The sequence below is a fragment of the Mirounga angustirostris genome, unplaced genomic scaffold, assembly GCF_029215605.1.
Source record: "Mirounga angustirostris isolate CCGP_5_RB_7025 unplaced genomic scaffold, mMirAng1.0.hap1 SCAF_9, whole genome shotgun sequence".
Taxonomy (NCBI): domain Eukaryota; kingdom Metazoa; phylum Chordata; class Mammalia; order Carnivora; family Phocidae; genus Mirounga; species Mirounga angustirostris.
In genome coordinates, this window is record NW_026991717.1 from 117,749,749 (window position 1) to 117,772,614 (window position 22,866).

The 22,866-nt window shown below is 38.9% G+C and overlaps 1 protein-coding gene across 10 annotated transcripts in view; it reads right to left on the reverse strand.

The window, feature by feature from the left end:
• Positions 1-22,866, reverse strand: part of MLH3 (mutL homolog 3) — a 28,387-nt gene continuing 5,521 nt past the window's right edge. For 6 of the 10 annotated variants that reach the window (XM_064571381.1, XM_064571380.1, XM_064571375.1 and 3 more), the window contains 11 exons: positions 20,894-20,992; positions 20,119-20,204; positions 19,260-19,364; positions 18,039-18,141; positions 12,235-12,306; positions 10,867-10,978; positions 9,679-9,838; positions 2,793-2,816; positions 2,608-2,686; positions 1,387-1,538; positions 1-373 (listed from right to left, as the gene is read on the reverse strand). In XM_064571381.1, the coding sequence (XP_064427451.1) occupies positions 251-373; positions 1,387-1,538; positions 2,608-2,686; positions 2,793-2,816; positions 9,679-9,838; positions 10,867-10,978; positions 12,235-12,306; positions 18,039-18,141; positions 19,260-19,364; positions 20,119-20,204; positions 20,894-20,992 (1,115 nt within the window). In that variant the 3' untranslated portion in view covers positions 1-250. The remainder of the gene's footprint in view (positions 374-1,386; positions 1,539-2,607; positions 2,687-2,792; positions 2,817-9,678; positions 9,839-10,866; positions 10,979-12,234; positions 12,307-18,038; positions 18,142-19,259; positions 19,365-20,118; positions 20,205-20,893; positions 20,993-22,866) is intronic. The other 4 variants (XM_045901249.2, XM_064571378.1, XM_064571377.1 and 1 more) reach the window with 4 other exon arrangements.

Sequence of the window (22,866 nt, forward strand, 5' to 3'; positions counted from 1 at the left end):
CAATTAATCATTAAATTTTATCTCTAAATAAGTTATAAAAAGTAGATATTATAGGGCAACCTCCTGTGTCCAGGGCTGCAGATGAATGAACTAGCTTTAGCTTGAAGGGATCATCTGCTCAAGACTGACCGGTCACGTTGCCTGGGGGCACAGGCCAACTCAAGACTCTGCTGGTACCTGCGGCTCATGATCTCTGCAGAGGCATATAGGTAGCATCCCTTTGGTTCCTTACAGATCAGTAAATCTGTTCTCATGGTGGCTCACAAGGAGGCACGGATGCCTCCAGGCTTTGCCTTGTGTCACATCTTTCTGCTTTTCCAAAGAGATGCCAGGCCTGGGCCATTTTGCGAAGTTTAGCCAGATTGGGTTTAATCTGTGGGAAGAAAGAGAATAACTCCCGTATGCAGCATGAAAAGCCAAGGAGCATATAAAAATTTCCTAATTATGGCTATTCCAATCTGTTCAGATTTCTAATTTCTGGCTTCAGAAAAGGTGAGAGATTTCCTTAGGATAAGTGGGGACTGTAAACTGTAAGTCTACATTTCCATTTCTTCAGGAATGAGGACAAAACTTTTTTTCACTATCATGTGAAACAGTAAGTCTTTAATGGAGTAAAGTCTACTGGATGCATCAGAAAACAAAAGTACCAGAAAACTCCATGCAAGGAAAGACTTTCTAGCCCTTACAAGGAGAGGCAAGCAAAAGAAAAGATTTTGGAAAGCAGCAAGAGGGACATTCCTATGATGCTCTCATGTTCTGTTTCATTTAAGATTATAACAAGAACAGAAAATGTTCTTTAATTTAAACCACTCTGGGCCTTTATTGCATTATCCACATCATTGTTCCTGAGCTGCTGAGTAATCAAGGCCAAACCATAATGTGAAAATCTAAGCTTGGTTTCCTGCCTGATGATCCCCAAATCATAACTCTAGAGATCCTTGGAGATGGCTACCATTCCCAGCAAGGGCACCACTTCCAGCAAGTAAAAGTACCGCCAAGCACACGGCTGCTGAGACTGTATTTGCGAGCAGTGGATTTGCTGTGTTTCTACCCACTGTCTGGAGCCCCACAGAGAACTTCTACATCTTATTGAACCGACAGCCAGGAGGCAACAGATGTTCAGGGTATGTCAGTCTGTCCATGTGTTAAGCTTATAAAATACAAAGGCATCCTGCGTGTAATCTGACAGTGCAGCCTAAGCTCCGTGCTGAATTTGAGAGAGAAGATGAAATGGTGAGGTTTTATATAAATAAACTTTCAATGCATACTCTTCAAAACTCTCGTACTTTGGAGAGGATTAGGGTAGACTGCATTTGGCAAACAGGAGCTGGACCGGAAAGAGGAGATAAGCCTTGCCTCCTCCTCTCCTGTCGGCCGTCACTGTACCTGTCCTTCCTGCCCCAAGTGCTCCGTGTCGGCCAGTGGCAGCATCGAGGGCCTCCCATGAGCACACTGGAATGGTAGCTGGCACCGGGACAGGCCCTCAATAAGGCGGCGGCTCTCCTCTGGGCTCAGCCCATCATTAAACTTAATGGCCCCTAAAAGAAAGACAGAAACAAGAAGGTTATGGTGTGTATAGTGGGAAACCAATCCTGACCCTGGGCCAGAGCCAAATATCTGGGAAAAGTAAAAGGTTTCTTAGGCTTCTTCATGTGACTTTAACACTGCTTGAAATTGGCACTTACTGACCATGGATGAAACTAAGGCTTCAGGACCGACCTGTCTCTCAGCTTTTCCTTATGGAGTCATTGTCTTTCTAATCCCTCGAGGAGGCATTCCTTAACTTGTTAGGAGTTTGCTTTCAGAGTTTTTCTCAAGAGGCAGGGGCAATCTTTTCCTACTTTTTACAGGCTGTGAAATCAAGGTCATCTTTTAGCCAATCTATCACCAAGATCTCTGATTGTGCCCTACAATGTCCATTTTATTTGCTTTTTTCTATTTCCATAATAATCTTCCTGATCTAAACTCTCATGTGGTCAGAACCTGCCTTTATGCATGCATTAATTCTCTCGGTCAACAAATATTTGTAAGTATAGACTTCCTAGCAGGAGCTATGCCAGGCAGTGAATGAGACAAATGGTCTCTGCCCTCACGGGCTTATGATCTAATAAGTCTAATAGGTGAGAGACAAACATTAAACAAGTAATTATACGATAATTATAAATTTTTGTTGTAGGCTTCTGATTTTTCTTACCAGCCTAATTTCTTGGTATCCTTGGTATTCTTTGCTGCTCCTCATATAAGTAATTTGTTTCTGCCTTTGAGTCTGTGCACAGGCTTTTTTACCTCTTGTGGTAAACTTTCCCTTCTATCCTGTGAATCCATGTCCCTCAGCTCATTCAAAGCTTGACTCAAAATGCATCTCCTCCATGAGTGACTCCTCCACTCATATATGTCAGTCAGAATTATGGTCAAACGTACGTGTTGGTATTTTGCTTTGTAAAAGCAATTTTTAGTGTTCACTTTTGGTGTGTCCAACTTCTTGATCCAAATTGTACCCTCCAAGAAGTGAGTAGTAAATGTGCCTTCTACTTCTTTCATAACTGTTACACCCCTGCCAGTGCTTAGCATTTGGAAACACTTACTAGCTGGTGGGTTGAGTCTTACCATGGCAGGCCTGGGATGCCAACACCTTCTGGACAGTCAGTGGCAAAGTCCCTTGGATGGCTCCTGTGGTCTGAAGTAGCTAATGCATAAACACATTCTTCATTAATGGGACAAGGAAATGGGACCACAGAGCCTTTTGTGTGTGGCGCCTCTGTGTGAAACCCCCAAATAAAAGAAAGGCTTACCTCCACTTGTTCTCGAATAAATTCCTACAAAGCAGAAAGCAAAACAGGCTTTACTCTACTGTTATAATTGTCCTTTTATATCCTTTTATAGTTTAAAAATACACCTCCTAAAGAAGAAAGTTCCAGCGATATAGCACTTAGGTGCAAATAATTTATTTGTTGAGAGGCACTCTGAGTATGAAAATACCAAGACAATTTAATAGAACTCCTACTGAATAGGAGAATATATTTAGCTACTGAAACCTCCTCCAGAGATCACTCATAACTCATGAGGTTATGTAACTGCTGAGAGTAGCCTTGATGATTCAACTGAGTCTAAATATCAGGGAGGCTTCTCGCTAAGAGGCTGTTTGTATTTATGATCTTAGCCAGTATGAGTATAATATTATACACAAACAGAATAAATACATAACGATCATCAACACGACTGGGCACTGAGTCTGACACTCACTTAGATATATCATAAACATAAACAGTCACTTCAGTTCCCACAGGTTTTTTTTTTTTTTTTTTTTGACAATTCCCTTCAGGTCAAAAAGCTTATTTTCTGAGGCATTTTGTTCAGAAGTTTCTCCTCACTAGCATCTCTGTCCCTCGGGTAGCCTTTTCAATAGTTATCCCTGCAGATGTTAATATTTACAAAAGGACTTCAAAGAAATTTAAAGCAGACGCTATTTTTCATGCTACCAATCTGTTTAACCTCTGGAGATGAAAAACTGTTTTGAGATAAGGCACATTTAATACTTTCTTCATAAGAAAACACAAGATTTTTTTACTCCTAGAACTGGTGATGTATAAATCACCTTCCTAAGAGTACAACATGATAGATCTTCTTTTTAAACCAGACTCAGAAAATTCTCCCCCTTTCCTCACATACATTCTAGTTCACCATGCTCGTAAATGAGCACAGTTACTAAGAGCTAGGGGATAGATACCATGTATTTTTCAAAAGCCATGTACTTTTCCAAACAAATCTACACAGAAAGATGTCTCATAATACCTGACCTACTAACAGAGCTCAATGTGGACAGTGATCAAACCTAACCTCTTTGCCATTTTCTCTTGTGCTTGTTCATCTGGGACATGTGAAATACCGTTTTTTAAGCCTGGCGAGGGGGAGATAGATCATATTCTCTGTTCATTTCACATTTTAATGGTTCAATTAATGCTAGATAATTTAAATAATATTAAAAAGGCGTGTTCATCAGGCTAGAGGACAGAACTTTATAGAAAATATTCATGAGCTTTCAACTGTTAAGATCCAAGTAGCTACCTCCTTTTTTAAGACACCAAAACTTCCAGCTTCTTCCAGAATCAACAAAATCTTTCCTGATCAGTGTGACTTAACATAGTCAAGATTTTCTGAAGCCATAAGTTTTATTTCAATTTGAAGTAAACTCCTTACCAGTAGTCTTTGAAGTCACTTTGAGAAAAGTTTTTATTATAATTTTCTGGTTAAATACTTAGGGATTGAATTACAATAAAAGATTCTAACAGATCCTATCTTTTGGATTTAAGACAGTTTGGAGGAAGAGCCTTGGAGAACAAGGCTGTGTTGGGAAAAAGAGCACTGCAGAAAGCAAAGCAAAGATTGTCTGATCAAAGGGCAATTTTGGAAGGGCTAAACTCTTGGTAATCCAAAAGCTGGCACTATTAACTGCCTCTTCCTCTCGAATGTCTTCTCACCCTTAGCCTACAGACATGCTTAAGTCTCTCCCATCTGAAAACAATCAAAAATCTTTCCTCAACCCTGTGTCCTGCCCCACTCTTCAGACTACCCCTAACCTTTAGCTATCACCCTCTCTCTCTTCTTCTGAATGCAGCCAAAGATCTTGAAAGAGCAACACCTAGCTCCATCTCCTCTCCCTCCACTCCCTCCTGGACCCATAGCAATCTGTCTTCTGCACCCCCACTCCCCGGAACAGATTCCACCATGGCACCACTGTTCTCATGATTGCCAAATCCAACTTTTCAAGCTTTATGGCTATTGTAGACCATTTCCTTCTTGCTTAAAACTTCCACTGGCTTTAGCGATATTACTTTTTCCTGATTTTCTTCCTTTCTCTCTGACCAAATATTTTCAATCATCCTTTCCAGTCTCTTCTTTTCAGCAGTAACTTTCCAGACCTATGCCAAAACATATGCACCCTGAATGCTGGTGTTCCATCAACTCCACCCTTTGCTCTCCTCTTTTTATTCTTCATATTCTCCCTAGATACTCTCACTTCCTCTAGACCCTTCTCCAGCTTCTGATATCATCAAAATATATACACTGTTAACTCCCAGATAGGTACATACAGCCCAGGCTTCTTTCCCAAGCACTAGATCTGTAAGTCTGCCTAACCATTAGCAAATCCCCATTTGAAGGCACATTCACTGCGTCTAAACCCAGGCTCATAATCTAACTCCCCAGCAGGTGTACTCCTCCTCCTCTACTTCCTTCTTCTGGCAATGGCACCACCATCCTTCCAGTCATCCAAGCTAGAACCTTCAGAATCCTATCTTATCTTTTCTCCTTTATCCCCTTTATACTTTCTATTGCTCAGGTCCTCTTGATTCTACCTTCCATCTTATGTTTCAGATATCCCTCCTCTCCATTCCCAATGCTATTTTTTTTTAAAGATTTTATTTATTTATTTGAGAGAGAGAGAATGAGAGACAGAGAGCATGAGAGGGAGGAGGGTCAGAGGGAGAAGCAGACTCCCTGCTGAGCAGGGAGCCCGATGCGGGACTCGATCCCGGGACTCCAGGATCATGACCTGAGCCGAAGGCAGTCACTTAACCAACTGAGCCACCCAGGCGCCCCTCCATTCCCAATGCTATTGACTTAGGCCCTCATCCTATTTGAACCAGTGCAATAGCCTCTCACCTACTCTCCCTGCCTCAAACCTTTCCCGTATCAATCTATCACATAATTTATCCAAATTGATCTTCTAATTTTTTTATTTTTAGATATGACTAAAGCAATTCCGATTTCTGGAAAAATGGTAGACTGAGTTCATGTGGATTTGCCTGTGCTCCAAACAGAAAGAGTTAGAAATAAATAAGGAGTAGAAACCACAGCGAATTAAACAGGACACTATGAAAAAAGAACAGAGAGATCTGAGAAAGAACCTAATCATAATTCTGGAAGTAAAAAAATACAGTCACTGAAATAAACTCAGTGGATCAGTTAAACATCTGATTAAACAGCAGGTGAAGAGAGAACTTAGTTCACTAGAAGATAAATGAGGGCATTTCCCAGAATGTATCACAAAGAGGTAAGACAATGGGAAATATGACAGAGAAGTTAAAAAGGTAAGGTCCAGTAGACATCTGACAGGATTTCAGGAGATGAGAGAGAATGGCGGAAGAAGTAGTGCTTGAAGTGATAATAATTGTATGTTTTCCAAATGGAAGAAGCATGATGAATTCTCAAGAAGGAAATGGAAACAAGATAAATCATGGGGAAATTGCAGAACACCAAAGGCAAAGAGAAAATCTTAAAATCCACCAGAGAGAAAATCAGATTACCTACAAGATAATGATAACTAGGTTGACAACGGACTCCAATGGCATATAGAATGTCAAAGAAATGGAATGTTCTCAAAATGCTGAGGGATGACTGACAATGTGGAATTCTGTTTTTAGCTAGACAATCATGCAAGTGTGAAGGCAAAAATAAAGACATTTTCAAAGACAGTTTATCATTTATGGACTCTTTTTTTTTTTTTTTAAAGATTTTATTTATTTATTTGACAGAGAGAGACACAGTAAGAGAGGGAACACAAGCAGGGGGAGTGGGAGAGGGAGAAGCAGGCTTCCCACTGAGCAGGGAGCCCGATGCAGGGCTCGATCCCAGGACCCTGGGATCATGACCTGAGCCGAAGGCAGATGCCCAATGACTGAACCACCCAGGTGCCCCATTTATGGACTCTTAAAAGAACTTTTAAAAGATTTTGGTAAAAAGAAAGCCGAACACGGAATGAATAGTGGGATTCAAGGACCAACAGTGAACAAAGACTCTGGTGAATATTTTGGTTAATCTAAATAAACATTGGCTAGCCAAATGCAGAAGAATGAAGCTGGACCATTTTCTTACACCATACACAAAAATAGATTCAAAATGGATGAAAGACTTAAATGTGAGACAGGAATCCATCAAAATCCTAGAGGACAACACAAGCAGCAACCTCCGTGACCTCAGTCGCAGCAACTTCTTGCTAGGCATGTCTCCAAAGGCAAGGGAAGCAAGGGCAAAAATGAACTATGGGACTTCATCAAGATAAAAGCTTTTGCACAGCAAAGGAAACAGCTGACAAAACCAAAAGACAACTGACAGAATGGGAGAAGATATTTGCAAATGACATATCAGATAAGGGGCTAGTATCCAAAATCTATAAAGAACTTATCAAACTCAACACCCAAAGAACAAATAATCCAATCAGGCTATGGGCAGAAGACACGAACAGACATTTCTCCAAAGAAGACATACAAATGGCCAACAGACACATGAAAAAATGCTCAAAATCATCTGGCATCAGGGAAATACAAATCAAAACCTCAATGAGATACCACCTCACCCCAGTCAGAATAGCTAGAATTAACAACTCAGGAGACAACAGATGTTGGCAAGGATGCGGAGAAAGGGGAACCCTCCTACATTGCTGGTGGGAATGCAAGCTGGTGCAGCCACTCTGGAAAACAGTATGGAGATTCCTCAAAAAGTTAAAAATACAGCTACCTTACGATCCAGCCATTGCATTTACCCCAAAGATACAAACGTAGTGATCCAAAGAGGCATCTGCACCCCAATGTTTATAGCAGCAATGTCCACAATAGCCAAAGTAGGGAAAGAGCCCAGATGTCCATTGACAGATGAATGGATAAAGAAGATGTGATATATATATATATATACACACACACACACACACACACACACACAATGGAATATTACTCAGCCATCAAAAAAAGAAAGAAATCTTGCCACTGGCAATGATGTGGATGGACCTAAAGGGCAGTATTATGCTAAGTGAAATAAGTCAATCAGAGAAAGACAGTTATATGATTTCACTCATATGTGAAATTTAAGAAACAAAACGGAGAAGCATAGGGGAAGGGAGGGAAAAATAAAACAAGATGAAATCAGAGAGGGAGACAAACCATAAGAGACTCTTAACCGTAGGGAACAAACTGAGGGTTGCTGGAGGGGAGGAAGGTGGAGGGATGGGGTAACTAGGTGATAAACATTAAGGAGGGCACGTGATGTAATGAACACTGGGTGTTATATAAGACTGATGCATCAGGCGCCTGGGTGGCTCAGTTGGTTAAGCGACTGCCTTCGGCTCAGGTCATGATCCTGGAGTCCCGGGATCGAGTCCCACATCGGGCTCCCTGCTCAGCGGGGGGTCTGCTTCTCCCTCTGACCCTCTTCCCTCTTGTGCTGTCTCTCATTCTCTCTCTCAAATAAATAAATAAAATCTTTAAAAAAAAAAAGACTGATGAATCACTGAACTCTACCTCTGAAACTAATAATACACTATATGTTAATTGAATTTAAATTTAAAAAATAAAATAAACATTGACTATAAAATTAATGACTGCTAAGGAGATTAAAAACAAGGTGGAGTTAAAATACTGAGCAACAGCATGGAAGATGGGAGGGGAGTGCTGGAAGATAAAGGGTTGTAAGGTTTTTGTACAGTTTAGGGAGAAGAGAGAAACAAATTACCTGAAAGTTTGTTAAGGCTGAAATTCAAGGCTAATCTAAATGAATACAATGGAATATGTAACTTCTAAACTAGCAGAGGGAAAAAAAAGGAGAAATAAAGAACACTCTAATAGAAAACCATAAAGGAGGAAAGAAAAGGCAACAAAGACAAAATAAATTGTCTGTTGTAGAAAATAAAGTGTAGGGCGCCTGGGTGGCTCAGTCCATTAAGCATCTGACTCTTGATCTCAGCTCAAGTCTTGGATCTCAGGGTCATGAGTTCAAGCCCCACAGAGGGCTCCACACTGGGCATGGAGCTTATGTTAAAAAAAAATAAAAGTGAAACACATAAAGTAAGAAGTATGGTTCTCTTCAACACCTCCAATGCTACATCCCAGCAGCAGCTTTCCAGACCTTTACCAAAACATATATGTAGAGGATGAAATGCAAACTACTTAGCAGAATATGCTGAATCCCTTTATGACTTGGGCTTTTTTTTTTTTTTAAGATTTTATTTATTTTTTTGACAGAGAGAGACATAGCGAGAGCAGGAACACAAGCAGGGGGAATGGGAGAGGGGGAAGCAGGCTTCCCGCAGAGCAGGGAGCCCGATGTGGGACTCGATCCCAGGACCCTGGGATCATGACCTGAGCCGAAGGCAGACGCTTAATGACTGAGCCACCCAGGCGTCCTATGACTTGGTCTTGATGACCTATCTAGCCTCATCTAGTCCACCACCACATATATATCTTCATTCAAGCCATATATACAGGTAGTTCTCTAAACACAGAATCTGCTCCGTGTTTCTGATATCGGTTGTTCTGTCTAGAATGTCCTTCTCCACTGTTCTGTACTTGGCAGGCTCCTACTGTTCTACAAGATTTTTCCTAAGGAAAAAAAATAGCTTTTCTGTGATAGTTTCCTTGGCCTCCATCCCCCTGGGCATGGTAATCATTCTGTATTTCCATAGCACTTTTGAACATACCTCTACTTGGCCAAATTTCATTATATTTATAATTACTTAAATGTCCTTCCTCTTCCCCTTGAGTTAATTCATCACTGAATCTCTAGCACCTGGCACACAGCAGGGATCTCATAGATGCTTGTTGGATAAAAGATGAATATAGAGAATTTCTAAAGAAAACAGGAGGTTACCTTCACTCAGCAATTTCCTCAACATCTGAAGCTCTGTCTTACCTCCACGATACTCTTGGTCACAGGAGATCTTCCTCTTCGAAGTTCATTGGCTTCTCTTTCTACAAAACAGAGTGGTACTTTTCCTACAAGGACCAGAGAATCACTGGTGTCTGGAAATATAATTTCAAGGCCCAGATCTTCCAGATTTTTGTGGTAACACCTAGAGAGATAACCTCAATTACAAAAGTATTACTTCATTTGCATTTCAGTACTAGTTCCAAACACTGAATAGTTTCTCAAAAGCAGCCACAAGTTTTACACTTGATCTTAGCCAAAAGGCCGAGAAGCGAGCCACAAGTTTTAAAAATTGTACTGTTCTTCTCATACTTATGGTCATTTGTTTAGGATTTTATTATCAAATTTCCTTTTTTGAGTTATAGTAACTTTTTTTTTTTTCTCTTTTCCATTGAGAGAATCAATTTGTTTCTAAGTCCTGTTCCTAAGTTTTTATTCTTCACTGAGGAATTGCTAACTTCTCATTGCTGGCACTTCAAGGAGTTTGGCACAAATAAAAGGGCTGAGAATGTTTTGAATCAGCATTGAAGCAGGGAGGTAATTAACAGCCCTAGGAACTGAGAAGTCCTGAATAACGGCATGTAAATAAATGGATCTGCCTCTATTATGCCCCAGGGAAAAAGATTTATTGGCAGTAGCATATTCCCAAACCTGACATAAATTCAGAGACAATTCTTTCTTATTTCCAATAATCTGTGCTGCTCAAAAGTGGGAAAATGTCCTATCTTGTGACTCACCATATGATTTACCCCTTCCTTGCGGCCCAGTGTTTTACTTTCTTCCCAGTATGATTATGGTAATGAAAACTAAGAATCTAGAATGCACCAAGGCAAAGCACAATGGAAGCAATTACTGCAGTAATGTTGCTTTCAGAAACAGCACAGCATAAACATGGACTTTTCCAAGAAATTCTAAGCCAACTGCTGGAAAAAATTATCAAGGAAACTCTATCCTATACTCAACAGCTGTGATATAGTGGAAAGAAGAGCATTTGGAGTCAGAAGATCTGCATCTAGAAGCCTGCTCCACCACTCAAGAGCTGTTATAACCTTGACCAAGTTACGTAACCTCCCTTTGGTCTCAGGTGCCTCATCTGAAAAAAGGAACAATAATTATACCTCACAGAATTACTGTGAGAGCTTATAAGCATCACATCCTCATGGTGGTACTAACCGTAAGAGTCTCCTTTGTTCCTCTGTCACTCTTATCTCTAGTGGAGGACTTACAATGGAAGACAGTAATTTTTTCCGACCAGAGCCCTGTGGCTGTTGCTTCTCATAGGAATCTTTTGGAAAAAAAGATGAATGGGTTAGAGTAGGAAGTGAAGTCTTCCAGAATCAGATTAAAATAAGGCACGGTAAGGTACAGCCATGTTAATTATTATTATGCTTAATGATATCTGCAATGTTCAGTCATAGGCTTTGAATTTCCATTATTAAAGTCAAACTAGTAAATATCCAGTCCATTTATTCATTTCACCAGTATTTTCCAAAATAAGAAATGTAAGACTTAAGTCTTACATTGAAATGAACAATGCAGTGTTCCTGTAGTCAATAAATGTGGTTTTAATAATAGGGGGTGGGGGAATAATGTTGATTACTGAGGAAATAACATTGGTTTACTATAAAATCCTATGGCTCAAGAAGATTTCCCCACTCCTTCAAAAGGGTTTCCCAGTCTCTGAAGACAATTGGTCAGTACTGTTCTCAAATGGTCCTGAGCCTATAGCAAGTTTTCCTAATGCTAATTTTACTGTATCTTTCCTAGCAATGAGGTCTTCATCTCATAAGGAAAAGTGAACGGAGTAATATCATTGCCATTCTAGTCCATGAACTATCTCCCTAGGTCCTCCCCTAACTTTTTGACATTAGTTTTCCATTACTTGACCACAGGAGTAAAGGTCTTCCTGGGATTTTACCATTTGGAGAACATCCTACCTCATGATGAGAAAAGAGGGTAGCAAAGATTAAAAAGCACATACTAACTTTGGAAAAATATGTAACAAGTTAGTGATATTGGTTGTCTCTGGGGAGAGAAACTAGGTGGGATGAGGAACAAGGGTAAAAAGGAGACTTTATTATATTATTACCTTTTATACCTGTCAGACTTGAACCTATTTGATTATACCACCTATTCAAAACAAATTTTATAATAAAAATAATATATTGGGTCTTCTGAGCTGGTGGTAGTCTCTGCCTGATGAACTGTGAAGAAGAGATATATACCAAGATCATATGGGCATACAGAGGAGCATATCTTTATGCTGGATGTCATGATACAGTAGCCTAATTCTTAGGTACTCAACCCTCAGGGTCAATGATAAATGTATGGCAAATATATCTTTGACCATGTAATGCCACCAAGTTTGAATCAGTAAAGTGAATCACTACATTCTTTCAGTTATAAGAGAAGCCAAACCAGAAGACTTCAGCTTAATTTTTTAAACATACAACAGTCACAGTTAGAAAAACTCCTTCAGTATACAAATTCAAGTTCTGCAGGGGAGTCTCAAATCTTTTCTATTTCTAAACAGATCCTTACCAGTAATCAGCTGCTCTAAACGGACACGCTCATGGGCAGCATGCTGATCCACTAAGACTAGCAGATTTCCACCTAGAAGATGAGCAAGGATTACTGGAGTTTAAAATTCTCAGATCTAGATTAAAATAATCATGTCGTGTGGAGGGGTAAAAAAAAAGGTTAATTCAAACTATTTAACACCATAAGCATAAGGGAACCATACATACTTAGTAGTAACAACTGTATCTTTCATTTTGTAAAAAATTGAAATTATGGGGAAAACTACAACAAATTTATCCCTGATGAAAAACTCTTCAGTTCATGGTATTTCATTTCTAAAACAAGGTTAAAGCCCTATATTCCTAATGTTTAAATACTGATCCTGCTTTATTAATTCAAACTGATACAATGAAGGACCTTAAACACATTATCATAATCAGCTGACTTTGATTTGCAAGCTACTCTGGAGCCTACGAAGAATGTAATTCTAGTACACTTTTTTTTTCCCCCAGAGAGTACACTTTTAATAAATGACAGATGTGATTTGCTTTAAGAAGCATTATAATCAGACATATAAATTCAGTTTGTTGGTTTAAATTATATAATAATTATATATTTTAAATTTAAGTGTAATTAGAATTTTTTTAAAAAACAGGCTTCTTCTGGACAATTTAAACTTTTCTCACAAACCATTTACATATTAAAAAGGTGGCCGCCAGATCTAGTACACTTTATTTTTTAAAGATTTTATTTATTTATTTGACACAGAGAGAGCATAAGTAGGGGGAGTAGCCGGCAGAGGGAGAGGGAGAAGCAGGCTTCCCGCTAAACAAGAAGCCCGACGCGGGGCTCGATCCCAGGACCCCGGGATCATGACCTGAGCCGAAGGCAGACGCTTAACCGACTGAGCCACCCAGGCATCCCTCTAGTACACTTTATTTTTTTATTTTTTTAAAGATTTTATTTATTTATTTGACACAGAGAGAGATAGCGAGAGCAGGAACACAAGCAGGGGGAGTGGGAGAGGGAGAAGCAGGCTTCCTGCCGAGCAGGGAGCCCGATGTGGGACTCGATCCCAGGACCCTGGGATCATGACCTGAGCCAAAGGCAGACGCTTAACGACTGAGCCACCCAGGCACCCTCTAGTACACTTTAGAGCAGAGGTCAGCAAATTTTTTCTGTGAAGGGCCAGGTAGTAAATATTTTAGGCTTTTTAGGACACATGGCTTCTGTCACAACTACTCAACTGTTCCTTTTGAACCAAAGCAGTCATAGACAATATGTTAACACTGTAGCTTGTGTTCCAATAAAACTTTTATTTGTGGATACTGAAACATTAATTTCATATCATTTTAACGTGTCAAGAAATATTATTCTTTTGCTTTTTTCAACCACTTAAAAATATAAAAACCATTCTTATCTCCCTGGGTGCACAAAAGCAGGCGATGACTGGATTTGGCCCTCAGCCATAGTTGGCCTTGCATTAGACTCAGGCTTCTCAAACTTTGGTCCAAACCTGTGGATCTTATTAAAATGCAGATTCTGATTCAGCAGATTAGAGATGAGACAAAGGATTCTACGATTTTTTTTTTTTAAGATTTTATTTATTTATTTGAGAGAGAGAGAGCAAGCATGAGCTTGGGGGGAGAGGGAGAAGCAGACGCCCCGCTGAGGAGGGAGCCAGATACGGGCTCCATCCCAGGAGCGTGAGATCACAACCTGAGCCAAAGGCAGACGCTTAACCAACTGAGCCACCCAGGCGCCCTGAGATTCTACAATTCTAACAAACTCCCAAGTGATGCTATTTACAGACCATGCTTTTGAGTAGCAAGGCTTTTGACTTTCAAGTGCAAGAGAGAAGGCAGAATGTCCTGACCCTAAAAGCCAAACCTACAGGAAAATCCCTTTCTCATTGACAGGAGGACTGACTCTCAATTATGTTAATACATCTTTTTATCTTGTAATTTTATTACTTTGGGCCAAAGGGTTGAGGTCTATTGCTATTGGCTATATTGAAATAAAAGTTCTCCTCTTGAATTTGATCAAAATAGATAATTCCTGTTTTTCCTATTTCTACTAAAGAATCTAATGTTTCTATGACACCATCAAATTCATGGCATGAGAGCTTAAGACTTAAGGGGAAAAAGGAAATAATTTTTCTGACAGCATGTTCAACCACGGGAATAGGCCCTAAAATGTTGAATTTTAAATTCCTTTGAGGATAGGAGGAGTTGCAGCTGGTTGTGATAAATAAGGAACATCCTGTATTGGCAAAACAATGGAATAAATAAATAATTGTGAGGAAGTAACCTCAAACTTAAAACTGGAGGCACCTAGTGAATTACCAAGAGTCAGGGACCCTAGGAAATCAATTTTGTACCTGATGGTGGCAGACTGATTTATAGTCTACATAGGGTTCACAACATTTTCCATTCCTTGAATAAAGCAGAATATATGAAGGTAATTTAATCTGACATGTCAGAAGCTGTATTTTTGATATTCTAACACAACAGAATAGCAGTTTCATAAGGGCAAGGAATTTTATCTGTTATACTCCCAGCATGTATAATAGTACCATTTATTGAATGTACAGAATATTTACAGAATAAATGAATGAACCCTTATTCTTTCAGGTATCATAACTGAACAACTCTATTTTATCACAGGTGGAAATATGCAATATAAAATGCCAATTTATGATTATATGGCATTAATTTCACTATAATTTAAAACAATATATTTGTTGATTACAAAAATATGTGCAAATATTAAAATAAGTCAATTATAGGAATAAATTGCTTTTAGTATTCATGAGTGACAGTAAAAACACATTTTGATTTAAAAAAATGTATTTATCTAAGAGTACTCTTTGGTGGTATCTAACTAAAGTCGACCATTGAACAACATGGATTTGAACTGTATGGGTCCACCTATGTGCAGATTTTTTTCAATAAATATAGTACTGTAAATGTATTTTCTCTTCTTTATGATTTTGTTAGTAACAATTTCTATAGCTTACTTTATTGTAAGAATACAGCATATAATATATATAACATACAAAATAGGTGTTTATGTCATTGGTAAGGCTTTGGTCAACAGTAGGCTATTAGTAGTTAAGTTTTGGGGGAGTCGGAAGTTATACATGGATTTTGATTGCGTGGGGGTTTGGGGCACCTCTGCATTGTTCCAATGGTCAACTATAATCCAATGATAATACAGAAGCTCAAGAGAAATTTAAATAGGTCCCTTTTGCTTCTCTGAACATCTCAGATTTTGTGGCTACACTCATCTCAGGTGCCATTAGTAGAGATTTTGGTATTAAACAACAAAGAGGGGCACCTGGGTGGCTCAGTCAGTTAAGCGTCCGACTCATGATTTTAGCTCAGGGCTGTGGGATCGAGCCCTGCACTGGCTCCATGCTCAGTGTGTGCAGAGTCTGCTTGAGATTCTGCTTGGGATTCCCTCTGCCCCTCCCCCTGCTCATTCTCTTTCTCTCTCAGATAAATAAATAAATAAATAAATAAATAAATAAATAAAATCTTTAAACAACAAAGAAATCAAAACCTTGGAAAAAATCTATTTATTTTCCCAAAACAGTAAAACTAACTAGAATTTGACTTTCACTTATATTTATAACAATTCTGACAGAACTTTTAATTTGCCTTTGATCTATGATGACATTTACGAAATAAATCTACAATGTAAGCAATGTAAAGGGATTACTTTGAAATACACAGAGAATAAACTGCTTCCAAACTTCCAAAGCACTCCTCTGCAGGTCTACCTGTCTGGACCCAAACCCTCCACTGGTGCTCAGGCCTCTCAGCCACCCGCACTACCAAGCATTCCTTGTAAATGTGTCCAAGAGTCTTCTAGGTAAAAACAAAAAAAAAAAACCAAGCCTTTCACCCCCACCCTCCTTCAGTCCCTCTCTTCCATGTCACAGATTTCTGAGCCTCTCCTGGGGATCTCTGTCACCTGGTCCTGCAAAGTCATCCATTCAGTTCTGGAGGTCAGAAAACGAGGAGTCATCTCTGATGTCCCTGGCATACCCAATGCATCACCAAACCCTGCTGACTTTATCTCCTACATACCTTTCCGATGCACTCATTTCTCTCCAGTCCACCCTGGTCTTTGTCAACTATCATTTTTAGATATTGCAATATCCTCCTACAGTCTCTCTGCAGTTACTGGGACTCTACCCCATCCCCAACCCATTCTCCATACTGCAACCAGAGCAATATTTTCAAAGTACAAATGTGATGTGACATGTGCCACTGCAAAAACAAACGATAAAAAAAGAAAACAAAAACTTTCCATTGTTTCCAATTGGTGTTGAGACCAAATACAAAGCTTGTAACTGGCACTTAAGATCTGGCTGCGACCTACTTCTCTGGCCTCATCTCCATGCTCTCACCCCAGCTGCCCTTGTCCTGCTTCCTCTCACGAGAGGAGAGGAAATCACATGTATGTCATTTATCACTCCTCAGCCTAGAATACTCTTCCCTCCCTTCTTTACCTAGTTAGCTCACACTCACACTTCAGATCCCACTTTACCAAGGAAACTTTCCCAGGCTTCCCTGACTAAATCAAATCTCTCAGTACAGTTTCTTACAGCATCTTGTTTCTCAGGGCGCCTGGGTGGCTCAGTCGGTTAAGCATCTGCCTTCGGCTCAGGTCATGATCCTGGGGTCCTGGGATCAAGTCCCGCATTGGGCTCCCTGCTCAGCGGGGAGTCTGCTTCTCCCTCTGACCCTCCCCCACATCGTGCTCTCTCTCTCTTGCTCTCTTAAAAAAAAAAAAAAAAAAACAAGCATCTTGTTTCTCTCTTCTGTAACGTTAGCTAGAATTAAAATTTTAATTTTTAGGGCGCCTGGGTGGCTCAGATGGTTAAGCATCTGCCTTCGGCTCAGGTCATGATCTCAGGGTCCTGGGATCGAGTCCCGCATGGGGTTCCCTGCTCAGTGCAGAGCCTCTCTCTCTGCCACTCCCTCTGCTTGTGCTCTTCTGTCTATCTCTCTGTCAAATAAATAAATAAAATCTTTAAAAAAAAAATTTTTAATGTTTATGTACTTATCTGTTTCTCTTACATGTGCATTTTCCCCCACCATTGTAGTTCTAGGGCCTAGTACAGTCCCTTTCATGCAATAGGCACTCAATCAATATTTGTTCAATGAGTTAATGTTATTGTTTACAAACTATTATTGTTTTATTAAGGCAGGTCACCAAGATATTGTATGTAACTCTTGATAAACCTAGCAGAGTTCATTATATAAACTTTCTATTATTATAAAGGGAATACATGAAAACATCATAAAAAAGTCAAACAGTATAAAATATTTTAGAGAGTAAAAGATGAAATTTCCCCTTTCCCACTCTCATTGTCACTACTATTAATAGCTTAAAATGTATCTTATATATGTGTGTCTCTATATATGTATACAAAGCTAACGTACTTTAAAACTGTTCTTTCATAATATTAATTTAGATTGGTTTTCCCAATTGGTTTTAATCTGTCCAAATCATTGCAACTGTATTGTATATAAAAAATACCTTAAAAGGAGGCTATCAGAAAACCAGGTGCTTATTAATCAAGGCTAAACTCCAGTCTTTTTTTTTTAAGATTTTATTTATTTATTTGAAAGAGAGAGTGAGCAAGAGAGAGCACAGGAGCAGGTGCAGAGGGAGAGAGAGAAGCAGACCCCCCTGCTGAGCAGGAAGCCCAATGCGGGGCTTGATCCCAGGACCCCAGGATCACGACCCGTGTGGAAGGCAGCTGCTCAACCAACTGAGCCACCCACGCACCCCCTAAACTCCAATCTTACCTGCCTCACCATTCTCTTCAGTCTTGGTGCTCATTAAACAGGCAATAAACTTGTTATCCACTTGTTGGAGAACCTGCCATACATTAAAAGAAGTGGTACAACACTAAAAAAAAAAAACTAATGAAGTCTTATCTGCATATAAAGAGATAAAAGTGTACTTAAATAAGAGTCATTTGCATTATAACATTCATATCTAAGACTATGGTAAAGTGCTGATGAACCTGAGGGAGTCATTAGGAAGAATTTAAAAATGGGCAAGTAGAATGATCAGAACACATAAAGGAAGGAGACTACAGGCTAAAGATTCTAAAAGGGACATGCTAACAAACCTTAGAGTAGACCTGAAATGTTCCCAATAGAATGACTCTTATTAATAGGTAATATGACCAGAGAATTATTAATATGACCAAAGACTGCTAACAAATGGGGCTGAAATAAATTTTGAAAATCTATGCAAAGGCAAGGAAAACCATTTTGGAGGAGCTAGTCCCTTAAAGCAGTAAGTTAAAAGCCACCAGGGGCTTGAAGCCTTGGTGGTTCCTCTCTGTCCAGGTACAGACAAGGTTCTCCCCGTACTTCCCTGCCCCACTCCCCTAATTCTGGATCAAGAGCTTACTTTGCTCTGGCACCAGGTCAGTGCCAGTTTAGGAGTTTACCTATATCTGTCTAACTTCCTAATTTGTTTCCATACTGAAAATAAAGAGATGAAGACAGCCTGAGTGGTATAGGGAGAGGGCAAACTACCAAAGCAGATGAGACAAGGGGTCCCTTCTGTTAACAGAGGTCCTCAATCTGGAGTCTCCTAAGCCATGTCATTTATAGCCTCACACCATAGAAGGTCGTTTACAAAGGGGCACTGTCTTAAGGACAGTTTGGATTAAACGTGTAAGGACACTTAAGGACAATGTCTCTACAGCATTTACTTGATTTATTAATTATTGTCAAAATATAAAGTCAATATATATAATCCTTGAAACTGTGAGCCTCAATCCATAATTCATCCCTCCAAACCTGCTCACACTACTAAAGACATTTTTTCTTTGTAATTAAAATTAGTACTTTGCTTTTTCTTCCGATAATAAAAGTTCCAGTAAGATTTTAAAGAACACATGTGCCTTGACCAGGGTGGTCTAGATCATCAAATAAATCCAGTTTCACAAGAGTTAGTCCAGCTTAGGTCTTACATATATTTTTATGAGATTTCAAAGTCAATTTTTTTACCTGCATCGAATGAATCATTTCTTTGGTGAAACGATAAGGATACAAGACATTGTGAATTTTAACCACCAGGCTTTTGGCCTGGCCACTGCTTACATCAACAGCAACCTAGAAAGACCCAGCATAAACATCATTTAAATTTTAATTCTTTATATCTGCAGAACTGTTTTACTAAAGGTCTCAAAGTGCTTTAAAACATTCATTTTCATAGAACCTATTAGAGGTGGGTTGAATTCAGGGAACTTACAGAAATTCCAAAAGCTCTGTGAATTATTAGTCTTAAATAATAATTTTTGGTTATAAATGAAATTACTAACCAAAACAATATTGTTCCAGAATAACAATTTGTTTATGAGCCACGATCAAGTCCTTAAATACATCTTATCTGAAAAGTCAGTAAATAAATGCTTATTTATTCTATATCTTCATTGCAACACATGAAGTACATTCTGTGATAACCCACTGAGAGAACATAAATTCACATCCGACAACGAACTGTCCTGCCAGTAGAAAACTCACTACTTTATATAATGATTTAACGTGTTGTTGGTTTTTTTTAATTATCACCCCCCTAAATACTTTGCCAAAGCTGCAAGTCAGGTTTTCTAAGAGTGGCAAACACATTCACTATTCACACACTGATTACACATTACACGTTTAATCCAAAATGTGTGAGCTCCCAAAATGCTATGAATTCTGATTCCTCTTCTCTACATTAAATAGTATGTCCAATAAATTATTTGGAAACATGCCCACTATCCATTTGTAATTAAAAATTAGTACAGTCACTCATGCCCATAACTAACTTAAATGAAATTCAAATTTTAAAATAATAAGCAAAGAAAAATTGCTGCAGACCCACCTCTGGATAACGGGCAAATACTGGATTTTCCCATTCTGAGAACAAAGACTGAAGTGATTCTCTACCAACAGTATCATCCACAGTATCTAAGGCAAAAGGGGACACGTATAGTTGGCATCAAGAGCTCAGAAAACAAAAGTAAATGGCATCTCATATATGGTGTGTGCAACTTCAAGACCAAAGATCAGACATACTGTTCCAATAGTCTACAAATGTTCAGTGTTTGCTGGATCTCTAAATTGTTTTGATCTGTTACTTTTTAAACTAGAGTTGATGACTGTATCTTCTGGCATTATAGTTTTTCTCCAAAGTATTTTCAAGATATATTTCAGAATACAAGTCGAGAAGAAACTGGCTCAAATTAGTAGTCTTGCTTTCTTTAGATGAAAACATACCTTACGTATTTTTAGAAACAAAGAACAAACATAACGTCTGTAGCTTTTTTTGAAAATAGGAATTTTGCTTACATAAAACTACTACAATATGGAGCACAACTCCAATCTTTAAAAATCAGAGGTATTTTCTCAATCACGAGACACCACAGACTGTGCATAATCACCAGTCTTGACTTCAAGTCTGGAAAAGTAATTTCTGATCTAAATGCATGCACTGAATTACTTAGTTCTGCTGTTAAATAGGACCGTGGGGAATGCCTGGTTCCACAGCTGGCGCTGATCAAGCTTAATAATACAACCTGCTTTTTTAAAAAAAATGTTTTGAGTTAGGTGCTACAGAACATACCAGGTGTCCCAGCAATCTCTGTTACTGCCCCTACCTCTGTTCTTCTGTCTCATCACAGTCCTCTCTTCCCGAGCTCTTGGAAGGAAAGGAAGAACGAGGTCGCTTCTAAAAGGATGACACCTGTACTGAGATCCTAAATGTAAAAAGGAAACCTACACATTTGAACTCAAAATATAAATTATTAAAAAATCAAGTTGCATAAAAAATCTTTCGGCACACCCCAAATCAAGATATAAGGCAGACTACTAAACACTAGATTGACAGAGTTCTTTAATGAAGTTATGCTGCTCACTTAGGAACCTACATTAATGCTTCATCCCATTATCCATCTATACCACACAATGAGCACCGAAAATAGATCACCGATTCTCAACGGGCACAATTTTGTATGCGGGACATTTGGCAACATTTGGTTGCCACAGCTTGGGTGAGGGGTGCTACTGGTATCTATCAGATAGAGGCTAGGGATGCTGCCAAATATCCTACAATGTATAGGACAAAGAAATATCTAGTCTAAAATGTCAACAGTGTCATGGTTGAGATAGCCAATATTAAATATATAGTGGTACTTGATTGTTATCCTTCACTACTTGGTGCAAACTTCACAAGTCCCCAATTTATAGGTCTCTTATACGCAAAATATGTTTCTATTCTAACATTTATCCTCACCATATTATGTTTAGATAGCTGTCTTCCCTAATAGATTGTGAACTCCTAAAAGGCAAGTCAGTGAATCTGCAACCGAGCACAGTATGAACAGTCAATAAATGAATTAATACATGAATAGATAAGAGAATGAAAAGTTCTCAATATAAACTCCAAAGTCCAGTAAGATCCGGCCCAAATTCTTCCCTCTCTCTGAACGATGATTTTGAGTTTTAGAGATAATGCCTGAATTTGACAGTTTTTGAATAGGGGCAAAACATGATGAAACTATTATTTCAAAAAGATAAATCTGTTGAGCAAGGACTGGAGAGATTCATTCAGAATGATAAAATTAAAGGATAAGGAGAAATAAGGTTGTGTCACCATAAGAGAAAGGACAGAATTAAAGGCATTTTAAGGAAAAAAACTGCCAGGGCTTGCAAACTTGACACTACTCCTTAAAATTACCTTTGTAGATCTTCTCTTCTGTACAGTTTAATTTACCTCTTAGGTAGCATTTTACGTATGGTTCAACAGTGTTCCAATGCCCTACCATACATCAATCCTCTCCAGACAGGTAACATTCCATGTGAATAGAGGGCGCTTAGGGGCCATCTTTCCATGGAACTTGTTTCTATACCCAACACACTTTATTTTTCCTTATGAAATTGAGTTAACATGATCCTTCAAAGTTCACTGCAAGACTTGCGAATCCAGAAAGTTAAGTAGGTTGAAGTGTTTTAAACATCTAGATTGATTTCACAGGAGCAGATGTTTATGTTGAATATGGCAGCCGAGATTCCCCCTTTGTTTTAGCAACAACCGCCTCAGTTTAATGTAATCAAGTTCTTTTTTGTCACCATTTTAGAAGCAGTTGCATTTCAGGAAGATGAGGTGCCAATGCCTTAGGCTTACCTCTGATAAGCATTCAGTACAAATCAGGACATTAAGTTACACAGATTGAAAAATACATGTCTTTAGGAGCAACCTGAGAGTCTCAGGAGCAGTACTGAAAGACAAGGGTTTTCTCCTACTTAATACTTTGTAAGTTACTACAGTATTTATTTTTTCACAAGGAAAAAACTGGAAACCACTGAAAAATAAAGGTTTTATTTAACCTTAGATAAATCGAGCCTCCTGCTAGAGATATTCATCCTAGGGAGAATTACAAATTAATTTGCAATTACATTCATACAATTTACATTCTTTTGCAATATTCAAGACTTTTAATATGGATGCACATTTAATGTTTATCCTCCTGATGCCAAACCAAGATTATAGCCAGATGGAAATCAGCTTTACCATCTCCCAACATCTGGCTCTCAACACACTGCCGAAACCATGTCACTTTTAATGTTGACT